We start from the raw sequence: 20,581 nt of genomic DNA, 5'->3' as shown, positions 1-20,581 counted from the left end.
GAGAGAGCAAGGCAGAGACGAGGGGAGCGAGAGCAGAGACTGAGCGCACAAGATGTGGCGCGACTGTCGGCTGTGCAACAAGCTGCGATCAGTGGAGCTAATGGGAGGAGGAGGGCAGAAGGAAAAGCCTGGAAGGAATAAAGATCAATCAGGAGACGCGAAGATGAGAAATAGAGGGAGGCAGGAAGAAAGATAGAGAGAGAGAGAGTGAGAGAGATGAAGTGAAACAGAGTGAGAGAGGAGGAGACAGTGCCGTGTGTACAGGCTGAGATAGAAGGTGAAATAGACCACTGGGGAGCGACTCAGTGTGAGCGCTGTGATCGAGAGAGAGAGAGTGAGAGAGAGGAGTACAGGAAATACAGAGAAAGTGAGAGCGCTTTGATTGACACGCCCGTCATGATAAAAGCAAAGGAGACCCTGGAAAATGTTCCTGCTTTTTCGATTCATGTTTGATCCACTTCTATCCTCACTGATTTATTGTGGCACTGAGTGGATCGCACCACGAGGGGTTCAGTTAGTTTTCTCTGCTTGTTTCTTCAAAGCCTTTTTTTTCCTAGCACGTCTCTAAACATGATGTAAAGAGGTGCAATCAATCTGTTTGTGTTCACTGGGGATCGGAGACGCTCTGTTCATGGATGCTTGGATTGTGGTGTCAAACTTTGCTCTGATTCTTGTTTTACCACCCGGGGTCAATCACCTTCCGCTCGAGGTAGGTTCACAGATTTCACTTAAGCTGCAATCAGGATGAAAAAGCACTGTCAGTCAAGTTGTTATGCTAAAGATAAAGACATTTGAAGGATGTTTAGTGGTTCGAGTTGGTAAAAAATAGAAAGAAAGATGTGAAAACTTGTGGAATATTCTTCAAGTGAGCAGCTCTAATGTTTTTATTGGCCTTCTGGGATCTTCCCATCCCATGATGATCCTCTTATGTTGGCAGAGTAAGTGAATGTGATGTGTGTGAGATCTAAAGTGTTGAAGTAAACGCTGAAAAGCAAACACATTTTCTCTCTTTTCCCACAATGCACTGCCATGTCCGAAATTCTATTTTTAACTAATGCTGTTGATAAAGAAATCAAAGTCATTGTGCACGGTTCCCTCCCTCCTCACATCACTTTAGTCCACGAACTGAGTCAGTATTTCTGTGCGTAGTAGACACTACATCTGCCTCTTGTTCTCTACCCCTGCCAATCTGAATTGGCATTGAGCTCGGAGACAATATTGAAGCAGAACAAAAAGTATTTCATCCTGCAGCCTCTCCAATGCAGCTCGTTGTGTGGGTACACTAGTCGTGATCCCCACTCATGGTGTGTAGAGCGTGTTAAAGTTTTCAGAGCTCTTGGGCGTCTCCAGAAGCTCCATGACACAGCTCCAAAGATATCTCTGGAAGAAAAAAAAGACTAATTAGACATTAATTAGCATCATTGCATCATAACACTTCTCAACCTGTGAGTCAGGACTTTCTGTGATGACACTGATTTATGTAATATGAATAATTATATTTCAAATTTAGAAATGTCTCATTATCCCTTTTAATCTTTGTGATAAGTGAATTTTCCACGTGAGATAATTAACACGCTTCAGGGCTGCTTAAATAAATTTAAAGTAAGCAAAATGAAAATGAGCTGTAAAGAACAGATTGAATAATGACTTGATAGGTAAGATCATGTCCACAGCACACACAGAGAGGAAAAATGCAGGAAAGGAGCTTGTTTGATCTGTTTTCAGTGACAAATTTCCAATCTCACTAGATTAGATTAAATCAGATTGAGTACAACTGACAAAGTGTAAATCTACTGATGTTGATTCTCCAGCATTTAGTGTCAGTAAACTATGTTAACTGTGTAGGTTTAGACAGAATATGCAGGCTATTGCACAGGTCTACACTATACAGTAGTTATATTTGTGAATGCCTTCAAGCTTCATTTGGCAAGTCAGCAGCCATATTTAGACAGAGATACCTGCATATACCTGTTATATTTGTTTATTTGCTTATTTACACTAAACTCGATCAAAGTGGGCATAATGCCGACCTAGTGTGCTTTTTACAAGGTTGCCAAGATCCCGCAGCTGTGACATTTAATGTGACGTCCACCATGACGTATAACACACACTTCACAAATACACTGCACATCGCCTCCTAGACAATAAGTGTTCATGTGCTTTTGCTAGTTTTTCTGATTTTCAACATGGTATTAAAAATATGGTCCAAGGATACCAAATGCTCGTATTAGAAAAAGTGTATGATTTATCGGTCTAGCTCTAGTTTGTAGTAATGTGATCTTATATTTTATTCACCATTGTCAGGTTTATTTAATGGAATCTGAAAATTGAACATTGATCAAGCAGCCGTGCACCTGTAGCTGCACTTGTGCTTTTAGTTTTCTTTGGAGCCAGTTCCTGTCACAGAGAGGTTGAATGATTGAAACAGTCACATAAAGACAATGCAGCAAGGTCAAGTGACATCACTAGGCTGTGTAGTTGATACTATATATTTTATACAGTAAATTGGGAACTGTGATAGATATAGATAGATAGATAGATAGAAGAAGTACTGTATGTGAAATTGTCAGGGTTTATTATTTTAAATCAAGACAGCTGATTTATAGAGCATCTACAAATCACCTAGCAGCTCAAACTGACCTCTTCACATTTAGTCCTCTGACTGACAGATGATGAAAATGATCTCCCGTTTGCATATCGACGCTGGCCGTGCTAATTGTCTGCATTCACGCATGAGGGGAGGCTGACGTGGTTAAAGGCCACAATGATTTGGATGCTGTCAGTCAAACAATGTGTGTGAACAGTAGGGCAGGCCGACGGCTGTGGAGGTGGCTGTGTTTAACCTGCACAGGCATTCATAACGTAGACACACTGACATTTATATGTGCAAATGAGTATAGAACCCCGTCAGGAACAGTCGGTACGTGTCTGCTGTGTTTGTACCTCTAGACTTGTGAGAAACTTTTAGACATATGGAAATGAAGACAGTTTTGTAGAGGTAGATCATTTCAGTTTGTCTTCACTTCTTCTTCTTCTTCTTCTTCTGGTTTAGACTTGGGAACTTAATTTGACAGTTCAAATGAAAAATAAGATTACAGGGGAAGGATTTCAGTTTGGACTTTGCCCCAGAGTTTAGAATAAAGTTTAAACTGGAAATATAACTATAAAAAAAAAATCCAATTTGAGGTGTTTGCGCCGGCAAGCGAGTGGGTTTTTTAACACCTATTAGTGGCACATTTGTCTTGGTGGGTTAGAAAAAAAATAACAAATTTAGGTTTATGCTAGTGTTGTGTTTTCCCACTGTGTCTATACTTTTTTTTTTTTGACAGCAGAAGAAGAGAACACCCATAGTTGGATTTATTTTGGAGACTACTGCCTGTAGAGTCTTAGTGAGACAGATAAAGGATCCAGAGGCATGACCCAGAGACAGACAATATCACAGTATCGGCCTTTGTTTATTTCTTGCCCTTGTTTCCAGCCTCCTCACCCACCTACTGAGTTTTCCTGCCTGTGTATTCAAACCTTTGCTATAAACTGCTGTTTCATTACTCACCTGTCACTTCACCTATGAAATGCTTCCTGACCGTACCAAAGAAACAAACCTTTGTTTCCTTGATTACTTGTTTACACACTTAACATTCATCCAATCTTCACGCATTTGTTTTCCAGTCTGTGATTCGAGTGCACCATTTGTCTTGCCTTTGTTACTCTGTTGGCTTGTTAAGTTTAGTTCTTCTCGGCTTCTCAATCGGTTTGCTAGTTCACCCCCTATGCAGGCTGCTGGCCCTGCGACTACAGTACACCTAAGTGTGTCTTTACCTGCTGGTCCTGTGACAATATTCCTCTCCCAACTATAGAATTGTTAAGATCATTTGCTAACAAAGGCAAGAATAATATGTTTCATTGAGTTTTTTCTTGAAGATAAAGGTGATGCATGCTCAACTGGGTTGACGGGTGTGTTTTGCACATGGTGTCTGTTGGAAGTTTGTCCAGTTCAGACATGACAGGTGATGAATGAATTGGAAGCCTTGACGCAGATACAGCAAGGGAATAGAGACATCAAGGGTCATTGTGTGCAGCACTGCCTTAACATAAAATGAGTTGAGGGACGGAGGGACGGCTCTGGTTCCTGTGGGGACACAGACAAGGAGAATAAGAACGAGGCAGGAGTGGATGAGAAAAGGTAGTATGAGACCACCTTTATGTCTCAGGTGTGGCTTGATGGAAATATTACAGATGATCTTCTGTAGTATCCAGGCAACCGTCAGTACAACTTCATGTCTTCTGTGACATTAGGCAGTGTGTGACATCTGCAGAAGCTCACATTTCTTTACTGTTTTAGTTAAATACAACAATGAACTGTAATGATATAAACCAGCAGTTTCGAATACAGGTGAAGGTAGTGCCCTCAAACACTTTAGTTTTCTTTGGGGTTTCACATTTGATTCATTTTTACAAGGCTTTTAATAGCTCTCAGTTGATCTTCAGTCCTCATACTTAAACACGCCCTGTGGAGTTTTCGTGTAAACAAACAGCATAATAAAAACTGCAAAATAATGTTGTATTCTGCGCGTATCCTAGAGGCCTAACACCCATTTTCAATGCATTTTCCATATTCCGTGTGTTTATTTTTACATTGGCTAGTTCTTCCTTAAGCCGTGTTTTTTGCTGCTTTTGTTTGTTTGTTTTCCCTGAAAACTAGAATCATCTCATGTATTGATCCATATTGTCCATAATAGTTAAAAACACAACAAGCTAAATGCTAAATAAGCAGGGCTTTTCAAGATATCCCTGTTTGTACCAGTTCGAAAAGACCAGTTTTGCAGACAGGGCATTTTGTTGGTTCTTACAGACTCTGTATCCTACAGCCTTCTTGATCTCTCTCCAAAAACTCTGAGGAGTGAATTTACATTTAGTCATTTGGCAGACGCTTTCATCCAAAACAACTTACAAGGTACAGGACAACCTACGAGGTAAAAGCCAAAGGCAGGGTAAGCATATGGAGGTCTTGCCTAAGGATCCATTCTGGAGATAGGCCACAGCTGGGATTCAAAGCGCAGGCTCCAGCATGGAGACTTTTGGACAATTCATCGCTATATTGAAGAGAACTGAATAGTAGTTTACAAAGTCCCCCATTTATTTCCTGTGAAAACTGCTTAGTTGGTGCATAGCCATGTTTGATGGCCTTCCTCACAGTTCTGTGTACTGTACATGCATACTAGAGTCCTTCTCTAGTCAAGCTGACTGCACACATAGTGCAGAGAATGAAGCTACAAACAGTCAGTAACATATCAGCAGCCAGAGCATCAGACAGTATTCTCCACAATCAACCATCAGTTTTTCAGAGCCAACTGAAAGGAAAATGTTTTCTGTTTAGAACAGAGGTTTTTTTCTTGGATTGGCAGGAATAACAAGTGGCATCGTAGTTTGGCATATATGAAATGGCTGAGAGAAAGCTAAATCAATTACCCTCAGGAGGCTGCGCATTGTCATTCGCATCGGGTTACCGGTGGCGAGCAGCCAGCAGTGGCTCATGGAACAGACACTCACCAATGGAAACATGGAGGAGCGGTTGAGAGGCGCAGGGCCGGCTTATTCAATTTGCTCTGGAAAGTGATTATACCTTCACCACTCACCAAACCTCCAACTATTACTGCATGTTACCTGCTGAAGGACTGTGAACACACCTTGCCAGGGTGTTCCCCCTGGCTGCTTTTACAGCTCTGTTTAGGATCCAATCTGAACCGTCGTGTGCAAATACTTTACTTTGGTAACAATCTGTTTATGCTGGAAACTGAATTTTCCATGGTCTTCCACTACCCAGATATTGACCTGTGTCTATGTGTAATTATGTGTGAGAGATTAATGGAAAGGAGGGCCACTTATGTCTGTCTGCACGGTATACTGAGTGTGTGTGTGTGTGAGCATATATTCTGCAGTGAGTGTTTGAAAAATGACTGATGGAATTGGATGGAGGTAGAGTAGCGATGATAAATCAATTAGAGTGTGCGGAAGAATTAGTCTAATGAAAGTGACAGCAGGAGCAGTGTCCCACTCGGCCATGACTCAAACCTTTGGATAGGTGTGTAGTGTATGGGTGCACACATGTGCGTTCTTACTGGGTTCTACTCAGAAGTATTGGTGCGTTTTGCTTTAATCAGCTTTAATCAAGGTTTTGATTAAGATAATGGATAAAACGCAGTCTCATGTCAATGTGAGATGATATGCAACCTCCATGATACGAGCAGCAGCACTGGCCACTTGTAAAAGTATGTTTCACAACCAAAGGTGGAAGTAGTGTAACTTTGTTGTAGTACCTGAAATACTGACAGGTGCATAATAACTATTACTTTATAATATAAAGTCAAATGAGCGGAAAACAATTCATGCACAATCAAATCTTCATACAGAATCTCCAGGTAGACCCAAAGCACCAAAAGGCTTTTATTGTGGTTTCCCTAACAAAGTATTAAAATTCACAACCCACATAATATAAGAATAAAATATCTACTGTATAATTTACCTAAATACACTATACAGAGATTATAATCTACCATTTTGTGCAGCATGAGAAAACAATTTATTAACATACCTTTTGAGATCACATAGGGATAGGTTCATGAGCAATAATTGAGCATTTGAAGTTAATTGAAAAACTGTTAATACCTTTTTTCTAATTTTAGAATGATGAACAATGCTGTTATATGGTATATGCTGTACTTGCATATATAGTATTGTAGTTATCTCCAGAATCCCAGCATGTGTCTAAATAGTTAAATGTTTGTTAGGTTCACATAAAATAAAATCAGTTTTTTACCCTCAAGTAAAAAATGCTGTCAACCAGATTTTTATTTTAACCTATACGTCAGTCTTTCTGTAGTTTATGTGCCTGAATGAAATGAACCATGAATCCTATATGAATGGTTGGTGAATGATTTGCAAGCCAGTGTAACAGCTTCTGCAAAATAAATCAATAAATAAATGAGTGAATAAAAATGGGTACTAATGTCTCAGTACTGTCCCTAGTTGTGGAATGAAAAACCTAACCCTAACCATATCACATTGCCCTAAAATTAATTATGACTTGATGACTATGGAGAAATGTGGACCAAAAACATGCATCTAACATCAATTGGTAAACATGATTTTATAGAGTTTCTGATCAGAGAATTGAAGCTTTTCTCGTTTTTTGCTTCATTTCGAGTCACTCTGGAAAAGACGTAAAGTAATTCTACATCACATCATGAACAATTCCACTTGCCGATATTTTCCCCTAGTACTCACTCCAATTGTTTACTTTCTAAAATTACCCTGTCATTGGGCTCCATTTTGTCAGTATTACAAACAGCTGTTGTCACGCTTTTCTTTCTTAGGCCTTTTTCTTCCTAACCATCTCTCTTTCTCAGCCAGCTGCCCACTATTCATCCAGCTGTCATTCTTTTCTTCTGGATTAAAGCCCCCTTCTAATAGTAGTGTTTATTTTCTGTTAGGCACTCTTTGTCCCAAACAGAATAGCATGCTCATTACACACATGTTCACACTTTCAGCATGTCGACCCACAAATCTGTACAATTATAAGAAATCAGCTGTAGTTACAATATGTACTTTCTTGCTCTACTTTCTGCAGGGTGTGAAAGATTTCTATAATACTGTATTGAGGCTTTTCTGGCACAATTAGACAGCAGTTGTCTACCTCCTCAGATATTAAGAGTAAAAGGTGATATATATTCATAACTCGTGTGGAAAGATCTTGTTGTTTTTTTCTTGCTTCTTCTTCTATTTCTGAATATTTTGGAAATAAGTGAAGTGAAGAAACAATTCTGTAGCTTATTTTCAACAAGAACATTTGTTTATTCAAAAAAATACTGGCCCTGGGAAAATTTCTTTTAATTTCCATCCAAGACTTGTAGTTGTGCTTGAGACAATCCCAGTGGTCATTGGATGTAAAGGGATGCATACCTTGAACAGACTGCCAGCCTATGAAAATATATGTTAATGTAATATAATAATAATATATATATATATATATATATATATATATATATATATATATATATATAATAAATGATGCTTTTTAAATGAAATGTAAAAAGCATCAATTCCTTAATATCCAGTAGTAAGATAACCTTTCTAAAACTAAAAACATGCTGGGAAAGTTTTGGAAGAAGCAGACTTGAAGGTACTGTAATCTACTGTACCACACCAACAGGTCATCAGGGGTCATCCTGGGGTTAAAAAGTGTCTGAGCTATTTAAAACCTAATTTTGTCCCGCCATAACCCAGCACCGCTCGACATATGAGCTACTTAACTTCTCAAGACTGAGATCAACACTGTCTCCTACAAATTAGGTTAATACGCCAACGATGTTTTGAAGGAAACATAATTACTGCCTGGATTATGATGACTGGTAGTGTGTGTTTTAGGAAGGAGGTCCAATTTTCTTTTACCATGTCAAAGACCTATGGAGGTCAGCATGCAAAGTGCAAGACTGTCCTGAATTTTGTGTGTATAGTGTCGAGATCAGCCTATGCTTCTCTTTACCATTGTTATTTGTGGTTTCATTCCTAAAACATCTTCTATGCATACACCATATCCTTCATAATTGTTTTGATGTCACAAATAGACTAAAGTTGCTGAGGAGCTGGACTAATTCTGCTAGTCTACTACAGTACAGGTACTGTGCAGGTACTGTACTGTATTATAGAGTATCATGGGGACATACTGTACTTTCTGTTGGCTCCTAAAGCTCTCTGATTGATAGCCTAAATGTTTTATTGGCAGAAGGGAAAGATTTGTTTTCCTTGTTAGAGAAGAGAATTTAAGGTGCTGATCAATAAGTTTACAGCCTCTGGAGAGGAAACATGCTGAGAAGCTTTTATAGGGCCCTTGGACCAGTCGAAGAAAAAAGCTATTTAGCAAGAAGCCTTTGACTAATCCAATGAGCTCAGGACCATACAAATCAGTCAGGTCTATAAATTGACTGTTTAACACTTGTCCTGCTCATAAGACAAGAGTGACTGTCAGTGGAGGTGAGATACAAATCAACAATACACTTTTCTCGTCAAGGTAAAAGTATAGTCAGTCAGGGTTGTTGGTAGAAGAAGAAAATGGAAGAAAAGATTCACACAATGTAACAGAACTGACTTTTATTGTGTTTTTCATAAGATTTCTACTAAATGCAACATTAAGATTGTCTGTACGTCTTAGATATACTGTAGATAACATGTTGTTTTTATCGGTAACAGGAGGTCAGTTATGTCATTCTGTCATCATTACATTTGCTGGCAATCAACAACAATTCCCTTATATATCTTTAGCTTCTCCAGAATTCTTGTTGCTTTCATTTTAACGTGAAAATCCCAGTACATTTCATCATGTTACGGATATCTTTAAGGTTCTAATGTGCCTTGTTCCTGTTTTTACGTGCTGTTTCTATTTCTTGTCCGGCACAGACACATAGTCCTTAAGGTATTAGGTGTTAGTATTTGCAAAATGAAGTAAATGGAAACTGCGGTGTGTTTATTTCTTGTAAATTGACATTCTAGACATAAACATACTAAATATACGATGGCAACAAACAGACCAAGGAACCTGTGCCCTTACCTCTGCATTGTCCTCAGATGGCTCCCTGCCCACAGACTAGCCGAGCTACATGTGTCACAGAGTGAAACTGGCAGACAGGAGGAGAAAGGCCTCTAAATCTAAAACGTCTTCCTCAACTTTACTGGCACAAGTTTCAAATCATAAACTCTTGGCCGTCACAGCAGGCTAACAGTACTTTCACTTATGAGTAAAGACACTGTAGTTATTAAAGTGCTGTTTCACTACGCATTTATCTTGTATTGGATTTGGCATGAAACACAAGGTGCCTACAGGTACTTGCAGGCATCCAGATGTTTCATGTAAACTCTTTCCTAACTTGTTATGAAGGTAAATGTAGCAACAGACCAGGTTTCATCTTCCCTGAATATTTCAGGAAAGCTAAGTAAGATAACAAATATGAAAATAACGTATTAAAACAAGCAGTAGTTGACCTTAATTGCCACCAGTTTGCATGCAATCATTGCCACCAAGTAATATGAACATTTCCAAGTTGTCAAACCATGTTGACATCCCATTCTTTCAGTTTTTCTGCTGTGACATGAATGCATGCTGCAGCATTATTCAGCAGGGTAGGAAGAGGTAAACCGCCACAGTAATCCTTGTCATTTGCTGGCACTGAAGCAGACACTCAGAAAATCTCCCCCTTTGGCTCGAGTATGAGTTTCTCCTTTGGGTTGTGTCCAATGTGAAATGACAGTGAAAGAAGGGGGATCACTGCCAACAAGAAGACATAAATAAAGAATAATATAAAGGAGCAGAAGAAGCACAAGATGCAGCAAGATGAATAAACTCAATATTAGAAAGGAGCTTTCTTTTGTAATGTTATGCAAATTGTACGTTTTGATAATAAGGGCTTTGAACATGAATGGGCTGCACAGAGAAACCATCTAAGTGTCATATTTATAGAGGGCTTATAGTCTTGACATGGTTAAGAGACCCCTGCACCTGCTCAAACTGCCTCCCATCCTACTAATTGGAAGGGTTTAGATGGGGATGATAGGCTTCTGAACCTGCCATCAGCTAACTGCTCCCCACCATGAAAAGAAACAAAAAACAATTACTGCGAACCAGTTGTGACTCTGCCACAACCATGCTTCAACAGCTTTTTCTGCCATGAGGAAAAGTTGCTGAAATTTAGGCTTAGAGCAGCTCCAGTCTTTGAGTTTGTTCTTAAACTGGGTTTAAATTTTGTGTATTTGTGTTTAAATAAGCGTAATTTCCAGCTAGGAAAAACAACAACCCTACCACCTCATTTCCCATCTCACTGTTCCTCCACTATTCGTTTGTGTTACGGTCATTGTTTTTAATTATTTCTAAGAAATCCTATTTGTTCTGTCTGGCTGGTATGAAGGCTAGCGTTAAATACTGTTACATCCTTAAGCCGCAGCTGCTGTTGGCCATACAAGGGGAAACTAGATGGGCTCAAGAAGCCAGTAAGTGCATAGTTTGAATGCTTTGTCATACAAAATACAGCTTCCCATTTCATCCACAGTCCAAAAGTGAACTGGTATAAATTGATGAATGATTATTTCTCTGTTTCTCCAAAGTGAAATCTTTCTCTTTTGCAGTTAATGGCACACATAACATAATTTTGAGCTGGCCAGTGGGATTTATAGTTGAGTTCTGTCTTTATGTTTGTAATGATGATTTATTATCCAAGAACCTGAAACTTTTATTACACAATTGCTCATATCATCGATGCTAATCCAACCCCCCGTGATTTTTGTTTTTTTCTCTTGATGAATAATTGGTACGTTTCAACTTTGGAAGATAACACTGTTTTCATTCTGCCTTGTAAGAAGCTGATTAAAAATGTATTTAGTTTTTAATGTATTTATACGTGACCTCATGTGTGTTTGCAGCTATTTCAAGTGTAAAAGTGTCTAAAGCGCAGTTGTCAAAGTCTTCTGTAATCTCTTTACATTAAATTAAGATTGACTTAACTTCATATTTTCAGTAAATACGTAATAAATATAATACAGTGACATAAGGGGATAAGGAATGTTTAAGACGGAGTGAAAGGCTTCAGGTAACCAACATGACAGTCAGACAGTCCTAAAAAGTGCAGGGTTGTGTTTCCTGTGGCCACAAGAAGAACCTGTAACTGAACTGAGAACTGCTTATAAAATTTATGCAAAGACAAAAGAAGATATACAAAAAGAAGAAGGGAGCATTTTACAAGCAGTAAGAACAAGACAGAGGAGAAGGGATGATTTATTTGGGAGTGGGTGATGTGAGTCATTTCTTAGCAGAAACATAATTGCCAGATGTACATATGGATTGTTTTTCAAACAGTACAATGGTAGCCCTTTAAATTGTGATTTATCCTGCGTCATTCTTCCACTACTACAACAACAACCAATATATTTAAGAGATCAAAATGTGTAACTATCTTTGAGCTGATGTTTCAAAGTGCACTGCATTACTTATCCCATGTGATATAGATTGTATAGAAGATTTGTTTAACTAAAATATCAAACCTTCTCTATATTTAGCTATATATTCGTTTAGATTTAGTGTTTTTCTTTCTCTCCAGTGATAATTTATTGAATACAGAAACACTAGTTTTGAAAAGTTGGATATATAAACCATAAAGATAACCTGACAACAAATCATAAAGACTAGACCAGAGGTCCTATACTGTTCCTATTGCAAAACAGATTTCACTGGTTTGTTTTGTTTATTTTGACAAGTCTCTAGCTGTCCATAGGCTCAACAGACATCAAGCAAAGGATATGTGTACGTTGGCCTTGTCTGAACCAAGTCACTCCAGCAGTGATACTGTAGGTTTCTCTGTTTGAGATGTAGTTTTATAGATCAGACTCTTTCTACCATATTGTTACTTGTTAATATAAAATGTATTGTTAAACACAACTTTTCATTGGTATAGAGAGAAGATTTTATTCCTCTTTAGAAATATTAAGTAATTACCCTACAAATCTATGAACACTTTACACTTTACAGTTGAAATAGCACTACAAAGTATTCATAAAGAGCAGAGACAAAGACCATCACATGCTCATAGTGTTTTCATAAAAAGTGACGCTCATTATTAAAGTGAAAAAAATGTAAGAAGTTGCAAGATGCATTATGAAATCTGACAAGCACTTCTTGACCTGTTTATGTCCAGTGTGGGAGTGACCACTGATGTTTCAGTACTGTTTCTGGCTTTTCAGTATATTACCATGTCATGAGCAGTTTGTCCAGTGTGGGTTTGATGCTCTGCATTTGCCACAATTGTACTGAATGATTTCAAGCCTGGTTTAATAGTTTGAAAGCGAGTATTGACTCAGTTGCTATAACCAGTCTGTTGTCTGAATGCAATAAGGCAAACTAAGGCTCTGTATAAATATGGTATAAAAAGCATCTTTGAATTCTGATATGGCAAAAGAAGATCTCGTGTGGAAATTTATATATATATATATATATATATATATATATATATATATGCTCTTACATTCCTACATTCAGTACACAGATTCTTATTTGGACACTTCCATTCTGACATGGTCAGTGTTTTTAACTTGAATCCAGCAGAAAGAGGAAGTTCCTCAGATTAGTATCTATTACATCATACACTATGTTGATATTATCACATTTAGACAAAAAGCATTTCACTTTTGCTTTGTGGCCAATGAGAGGAAATGTGTTTGGAAAAACAGCACTTACCCAGTTCTTTGTTTCTTTATTTTAAAAAGCTGCTAGGCTTGTTTCTCTATTTTATTTCATGGTGGTGAAAAGGTTTAACTTTAAATGTCTTATTTTCCTCAGTTATCCACTGACAAGAATGCTGCAGTGTTTTTAGAAATACTTGTCTTTCTTTCCATTTTAGTCATGGACAACTGACACTGACTGGTTGGGCTGAATAAGCATCCAACCAGCTTTTTTAAAGAACTATGATACTGGGAGCATTTTGATTTAAACTCCCACCAACAATGCGGAGTAGATAAGGACAATCTGCTCTCTTGAGAATATGTTCTCCAGGAATCGCTTTAATGGACAACATGGAGCAGGTGTTCCCTCTAAAGGAGGCACAAAGGCAAAAGTCCATCCACCCAAAAAGAGGGCTCCAAACCCTAGAGTAGCACTAGTCATTCGGGGTAAAATACACCGTCTGTTGCAAGGATCTGCAGACCACCATGTCCCAGACTCCCACCTCTATTATGCAGGTATTGAGGAGGAAGAGGTGGAAACACAGGAGGGCGGAAAAGAGCACAGAAGTGTATATCCAAAGGTTATCCCGAGGGCTGAAACCTACTCTCCAAAAGTTTCAAATGGTAAAGGAGTAGCTTCAGGGCCACCATGTGTAGGAGAGGTGGAGCTGAACAGAGAGGGATGTATAAGAATACCCTGCACTTTGCAGCATAAAAGCTGCAGATCGCCAGCAAATGTGAAGCGAATCTCCTTTGAAGGTGGAGTTCAGGCAGTTCCTGAGCACATACGACCCCCCATGCACTACAGTCCAATTGGCCCAGACATGAATGGTACTAAATTTGCTGGATCAACCAGAAGTGAGTTTGCTTCACCCCGTATTCGACCAAAGAGACCATATTCTACTGGTGACTGCGTGGACTACAACTTCAACAGAGGTATCCCAAGTACACTGCTAGAAGAGGATGAAGATAAAGAGGAGGAGTCAAGTGCAATCATTGAGCATATTCTAAAAGAGCTTAGGGGGATCAACAAGATCCAGGAGGAAATCTCCGACCTCAGGGATTACCTGTCTTCAGTCCGAGGTTCAGTTGAGGAAGTCTCATCTTGTGTAGATGCTGTGTTGTTGGAGATTGAAGGCATTCGTTCTAGCAACAAGGCTGGTTCAGGAGTAGGGAGCAAAGATGGGCCACCGCCCCGCAGAAGGCCAGCTAGTGCTTATGGCAGTTTAGGTAGTGCAATGTCAAAGTCTGATTCAAAGCATCATAGCATCCACAAAGAATTAGTCCTTCCAAGGGCAGAAGAGTCTGCTGTGTCCCCAGGTGCTGAATCAGTGGATCATGAGGAACTAGAAGAACCAGAGGATGCATCAGATCATAGTTCAGATATCCCAGTAGGTACTCTAGCAAGAAAACTCAGCTTTGGCTACCTCGAAAGGCAGGATGGTCAAGACTGTCCAAGCACCAGCTCTTTATCCTCTGGTCATAGCTCCAAGTCTGAGTCAGACCTAGAGAGACCATCTTCTAGTCATGGAAGAAAGCAGCAAAGGCCTGATGACAGGGAGGATCATTGGACTAACTCTGCTCCACCACATAGTGCCACAGGGCACTCTGTGTGGCACAGGGAATCTGCATACCTCAGGAACACATGTATGGGGGAGCATGAAGCTGAGAGCTCTCTGTGCTGTGAAGGAGCGGGTAGCTGGGATCACTACAGTGGTGCAGAATATGGTACGTCAGGGCAGTGTGCCACTGGAAGCTCTGAACATCTCTCTGTTCGCTCTGGCAAACATTACAACTCACCTGCCAGCACTTCTAGCAGGGAGGACTGGCAGTCACGGAGGAGAAGGTCTCAAACTCAGTCTGGAATTCATATTCCATCAGATACCAACCATGAAAACACGGTAGGGTATGAGTGTACTGCTGATTTTTCGTACCCACAAAGTTCTGGTTACCATTCAATTGATGGACCTGAAAGAGAGGTAGAGGAATTTGACTATGATCAGTTAAATGAACTAAGCTACACAACAGACTGTCAAGTTGAAAGTTATCAGGAAACGTATTTAGCCTATGAAAAGGCTTCAGCTGCAACATGGACTGAAGCACCATTAAGTACCACTGTAGCTGACGTGGATAGGCCGTCTGTGGCCAATAACCAAAGCTCAGAAAACCGGCTTCCTCTCTCTGGCAGTGCAGATCTTCAAGGTAGTGGTTTTAATGTCAAGCGCATAAGCAGAGCTGTACTTGATTTTAGCTCTGCCTTGAGGGGAGCATTGCGCAAACTTGAAGCACCTGCAGCCCAGTATCCTGGAGAGGAAACAGACTTTGAAATCTCAATGCCTTCTGACTTACCCACAGATGAGTTGCCTTCAAAAACATCTTTCTATGGGGCACAATTTGAACAATCATCTGACAAAACCCCAAAAGGTGATTTGGTTCATAGTAATGCTGCTGGGGAACTGACCAGAAATAATTCTCTTGGGAAATCAGATAATTTCTCTGTGGAGTCTGTGCTTGAAGAAACCAACAACAGCCTTGCATTGGACTTAGATGACACCTGCCAACACCCTCCTTGTTCGTACAAGGTCTCCCCATGCCCAGAAGAACTTACAGTCTGCCCCGAACGAATCTCCAGTAGCACTGCAATACTGCCTCCACCGGATGGCCTTACAGAACAACCTGCAGAAGATCCTGCAGATAGTTCTGCAGAGTTGAGTGTTAATGCCCAAGTTTCACAATGCACCATTGCAGACTCCTTCTCGGCCTCGCTCTCAGTTGACGAAACTGCACCTATGACGGAGCAGGGAGAAACTGAGGTGCAACTGCCACAGCACCTTCACACAGATAATACTGAGGCCCAGGAGGGCAAACTAGAAGGAGACACCATTGAGCCGCCCACGGAGATCAGCCAAATGGATGAACGCAGGCTGAAGTGCCTGAGGACCTTCCAGCAGATTCTGCGGGAGAAGAGGGAGAGCAGGCGCAATCTTTCCAGTATGACCATGTCCACCTTCTCTCAGGATGACTTTGAAGCAGGTAGTCTATAATGGATGCTATTCATTCGTTTAAAATCACAGATGAAGTGAGAGATGCACTTAATGTAATTTTCTTTTTGGTTATGTCTGACTTATTCCCACTCTTCACACTTTAAACAGCTCCCAGGCTAAAATAGGGTTGGTATTTTTTGCATTTTAATGTAAGTGGCTATAAATGACTCATTTCTGTTTATCCTTTTATGTGGAAACTAATACTAAGACATTTGACCTTGTGAAATCAGAAAAGTATTGTCTTTTAAAAAAAGCAGTGGTAACCCAGTGGTTATGATTGAGCACTTATAATATAGGTCTCTTGAGTATTAGCTGTACTAAACGGTCTCGGTTAATACTACAATTTTTCTATCCCCTTGGGAGTAATGTATCACCTGCCACTCACGAGTCCCTTACTCCTCTCCGAGGCTCCAGCAGTAGCCATTTGCTGAATTAGAAAACATTAATTATCTCCGTGGAAAGCATGCCTGACATTAAAAAGGAAGCAGAAGAGAAATATTAAGAGTCATTTACATGATAAATTATACATGTTAATGAAACATTTATGACCTCAGACCCCATCTATTTGAAAACGCAGCTGCAGTGCTGCTTTTAACATTAGCCAAGCATTTCTAATAAAATTAATAATCCAGGATGTGTCTTGTCATTTCTCTTGATGAGTCAAACTAGTCCATGACTGATTTTCTATCCTGTTTTACAGATGGATGTCAAGATGGAGATCAGGTTACTTCTTTTGTGGTTTCGTATGCAATAACATTATTAACACGACATACTAAAAAACATTGTGTATGATCACTGTATATTCTTTGGACATTTTCTCATGTCATTGTTTTTCTTTATTTCATTTTCCTGTTGTATTTATATTGTTTTCTGTCCATTCTTCTTCTGCCTCTTTTGTTATTCAAAGCTAATGAAATAGCTTTAGGTTGAAGGACATTGTCAATTTCTCTGAGCCCTAATAAACATGTTTTTTGTTTCATATATTTGAAAATGCTTTACAGAAATAGGTCAATAATATTGATGTAATTTTACTGTCACTGTGGTATTTTCTTTAAAAGCTGTGGGACATAAAACACTCAATTGTGTCTTGATAGGTTCTTATTTTACAAGGTGGAAGTAGATTTATGATGCTCATATATGTACAGGCGCAATATAACTGATTGAAATTCTCTCTTTGGCATGTAGGACTGAAACTCAACCAACCCAGTCCCAGTGATTTTACTCTTGTTTCCTCTTCTCACTTTCTTGTTTCTCTGTTGCTTGTGCATGTGCATGCTCCAGTGTCATGAAACCAGTGAAGGCTGTCAGCCTCAGATGACTAAATGTGCAACGATTGACATTCTGTTTCAGAGCCGAGATCAGGATGGTGACCACAGCAAGCACCCATGGGCCAAGCCTGGGTGAGTGAATACTTTAGTGTGTGTGTGCGAGAACCAGAAATTGTGATTGCAGTGTTTGCATTTGGATTTTCTTTATTTAAATATTCATCCGTGCATTTGAATTGTATTTGCTCATGTGTGTGTTTACAGGGCAAACACGCCATTTGGCATCGACAGCATGCCAGACCTGCGCAAGAGGAGACCCATTCCCCTTGTTAGTGAACTGGTGAGCAGGCTTCACTAAATGCTTTACTTTTAACATTTTAATTTTCGACCTACACTGAGCCTTGACTTTTTTTAAATTACTTGAACATTTACTAAATTAAAAACATGGTCAGTACTGATAAGCGGAGTCACACGGGAATGATGTTTTTCCTGAAAAGAAGGTCTTGAACTGTTACCATCATTGCAAAGGGATTTTCTAATGATCAGTTATTAAATGAATAAACCTGCATTAGCAAACATAACATGCAATTGGAATACAGTACTAATGTTTGCATGATAATTAATTTACATCTGAGTAAAAACACTGTATTTATGATCAATTAGATGTAATAAAATTAGCTTTTCTTTTCAAAAAATGGTTCTTTTCTATGTGTGCCCAAACTTTTGGAGTCATGTCAACACTGATACATAGAATGAATGCATGAAACACAATAAAGAAAATCTTAGAACATGACACATGAAATTCTTATTTCTAAGAATAATAAATGAGCTACCTGTCAGGTTCGAAGTGAATGCTGTTTAACTCCAAACATATTTGTAGTCAGTTTACCTCGTTAATTGATAATATTTTTACCAAATGTGAACAAAAACAATGTGGAAGAAGCAGAGAATAGTCATGTTAGCAAAATGGCTAATTTGACCCTTCACAAATGATTAGTGAGAGGCTAAATACAAGATAAATACATGACGGAGGACTTCTATGGCGGCTCCTGCTGTGTTTATAAATTGTTTGCAAGTGCCAAATAGCTGGATTCAAGGTGAAAGCTGCTGATCCTCTCAGAGGGGAGTCTGTTTGTTTGTCTCTAACCTTTTCTTTTCTCTTGGTTTCTTTCCATGCACATGTTGTCTCCCTCTCTTCATCTGCCCTCAGGCTATGGTGAGTAAAAGAGATGCTGTGTTTTACCATTTGTTTGATGGGCTTTGTTTCACACTCTCCAATTGCTGAGATGTTACCAAAGCATTTCGATCGGCTCTCTCTGAAGTTTTCTTATATGCATTTACAGAAATTTTGCACATTCACACACACGCACACATACAAATACCAGTTATTGTTCACCTGTATTTCAAAATGTTCTAACACACAGGAAAATCAATTTCTTCTTGTGAATGCTTTCAGCTTTCCCTCAGCCGATTGATGCTTTCAGAGCGAGAGGCTGTTTCTCTGAATGGTGTTTTAGCTACGAGTTTTTTAATTAACGTTTGTCTTGCTGTGATTCAGGAAGTCAACACCTTCACTTTCTAAAATTATACACCTTCCCCTCGAAACCAACTTGCAGATAAATGTTGTGGTAAATCGTGTCTCTCTCCTTTGACTCTCACATTTACTTTGAAGTAGTTATGGGACTTATATCCTCTGGCTGCTCTCTGTCACCTGAGTGGTTAGAGCTGTGAATATTCACTTGGTAAGATCTAAGAGACTTGTCTCTTTTGATTTGGACTGAATCCTTCAGAACGAAGGTCACACATTCAATAAGAGTTCAAGTGCAAAAGCACTCGCGAGGTTTGAAGAGATTTAAAGGCTCTAGTCTAACATCATTAACTTCACTGGATTGGTTTATATGAATCATGAAGAGAAGGGAAAACAGACAGGAGACAGATGAAGAGATGCAAAATCAAGATAAAAAATAAATTGAAATATCAGTAGGGTCTTGATTAAGGTAGAAAGAAAACCTCTGCAACACTGAACAGATGTGGTTTGGAGTAGTAGCTGTTGCACTTTTGTGTACATCAGCGAATAAGTATGGCGTCCTTATCCAGTATTGATTAGCAGCTTCCTCAGGTGATATTAAGTGTCATTATGTGGTCTTGTATTTTTCTAAATGCAGACAGAGAAGCTTGACGTTGAGTCAATATTTAAAAGTGCTCAAATATAACATTTCCTAATGACATAAAGAGATTAAGCACTTTCCATTTAACTCTTTTAGAAGTTTCTTGCCTAATTTCTTGCCTAGTTTCTTGGTCTTGCCTAAACCCAACTTCACACAGGACTGTGGACTTGAAATTGGGTCAGTCCTGCAGATTATAGGCCCTCCATCTATCTAACCTGCTCCTTGCAACACACTTTCCCTAATTAATTTCATTCATTCCAATATATTGCATCACAACATAATTAATATATGATTGTGTTCTCTACAAAAACAGAATCACATTTGCATTTAGTTGCAGGAACAGTCTGCAAATCAACAGTATTTTTGATCTGCAGTCATTTCTGGCTCATCAACACCAGATCTGTGTCCACTAAAACATAACTTGAATGTTTTTATCTTATCCTGAGAGCTGGACCAACGTGTTTATTAGGATGTTACATCGAAGTTGGTGATTTTCTTAATCATCCAGACATTCTTTTGTAGAGTAAGAAGCTGTAACAGTGGAACCCAAGTTGCAGTGGATATAAATACTCGCTCCGTAATTTACATTTCAACATGATGATTTTTGTAGTTGTACAAAATTTGATGTTCAAAAAATCCTGATGGCACTTTTTATTTTATTTTTTTTACAGAAATAGATATGTAGTATGGCAGGAATGGGTTTAACTCAGTGATAACTGACAGTGTGTGTCAGTGAGATACCGTGAGCAGAGACGGTCTGTAAAAAAAATATATAAATAAAAGCTGTGCATCTTTTTCAAGGACATTTCTCAGGTGAATGACAGCTTCAAAGATCTTCAGCAGTTGA

At 39.1% G+C, this 20,581-nt stretch overlaps 1 protein-coding gene across 1 annotated transcript in view; it reads left to right on the top strand.

Annotated features, from left to right (window-relative positions):
- The window catches only part of LOC113151381 (protein unc-13 homolog B-like), a 127,471-nt gene that overhangs the window by 61,622 nt on the left and 45,268 nt on the right, over positions 1–20,581 (top strand). The window contains exons 12-14 of the mRNA XM_026344353.1: positions 17,652–17,701; positions 17,831–17,906; positions 18,777–18,782. Coding sequence (XP_026200138.1) covers positions 17,652–17,701; positions 17,831–17,906; positions 18,777–18,782 — 132 coding nt within the window. The remainder of the gene's footprint in view (positions 1–17,651; positions 17,702–17,830; positions 17,907–18,776; positions 18,783–20,581) is intronic.

The sequence above is a fragment of the Anabas testudineus genome, chromosome 9 (genome assembly GCF_900324465.2).
Source record: "Anabas testudineus chromosome 9, fAnaTes1.2, whole genome shotgun sequence".
In the NCBI taxonomy this organism is placed as follows: domain Eukaryota; kingdom Metazoa; phylum Chordata; class Actinopteri; order Anabantiformes; family Anabantidae; genus Anabas; species Anabas testudineus.
Note: the sequence above shows the minus strand (reverse complement) of the source record. Positions and strands in the feature narration are given on the sequence as shown.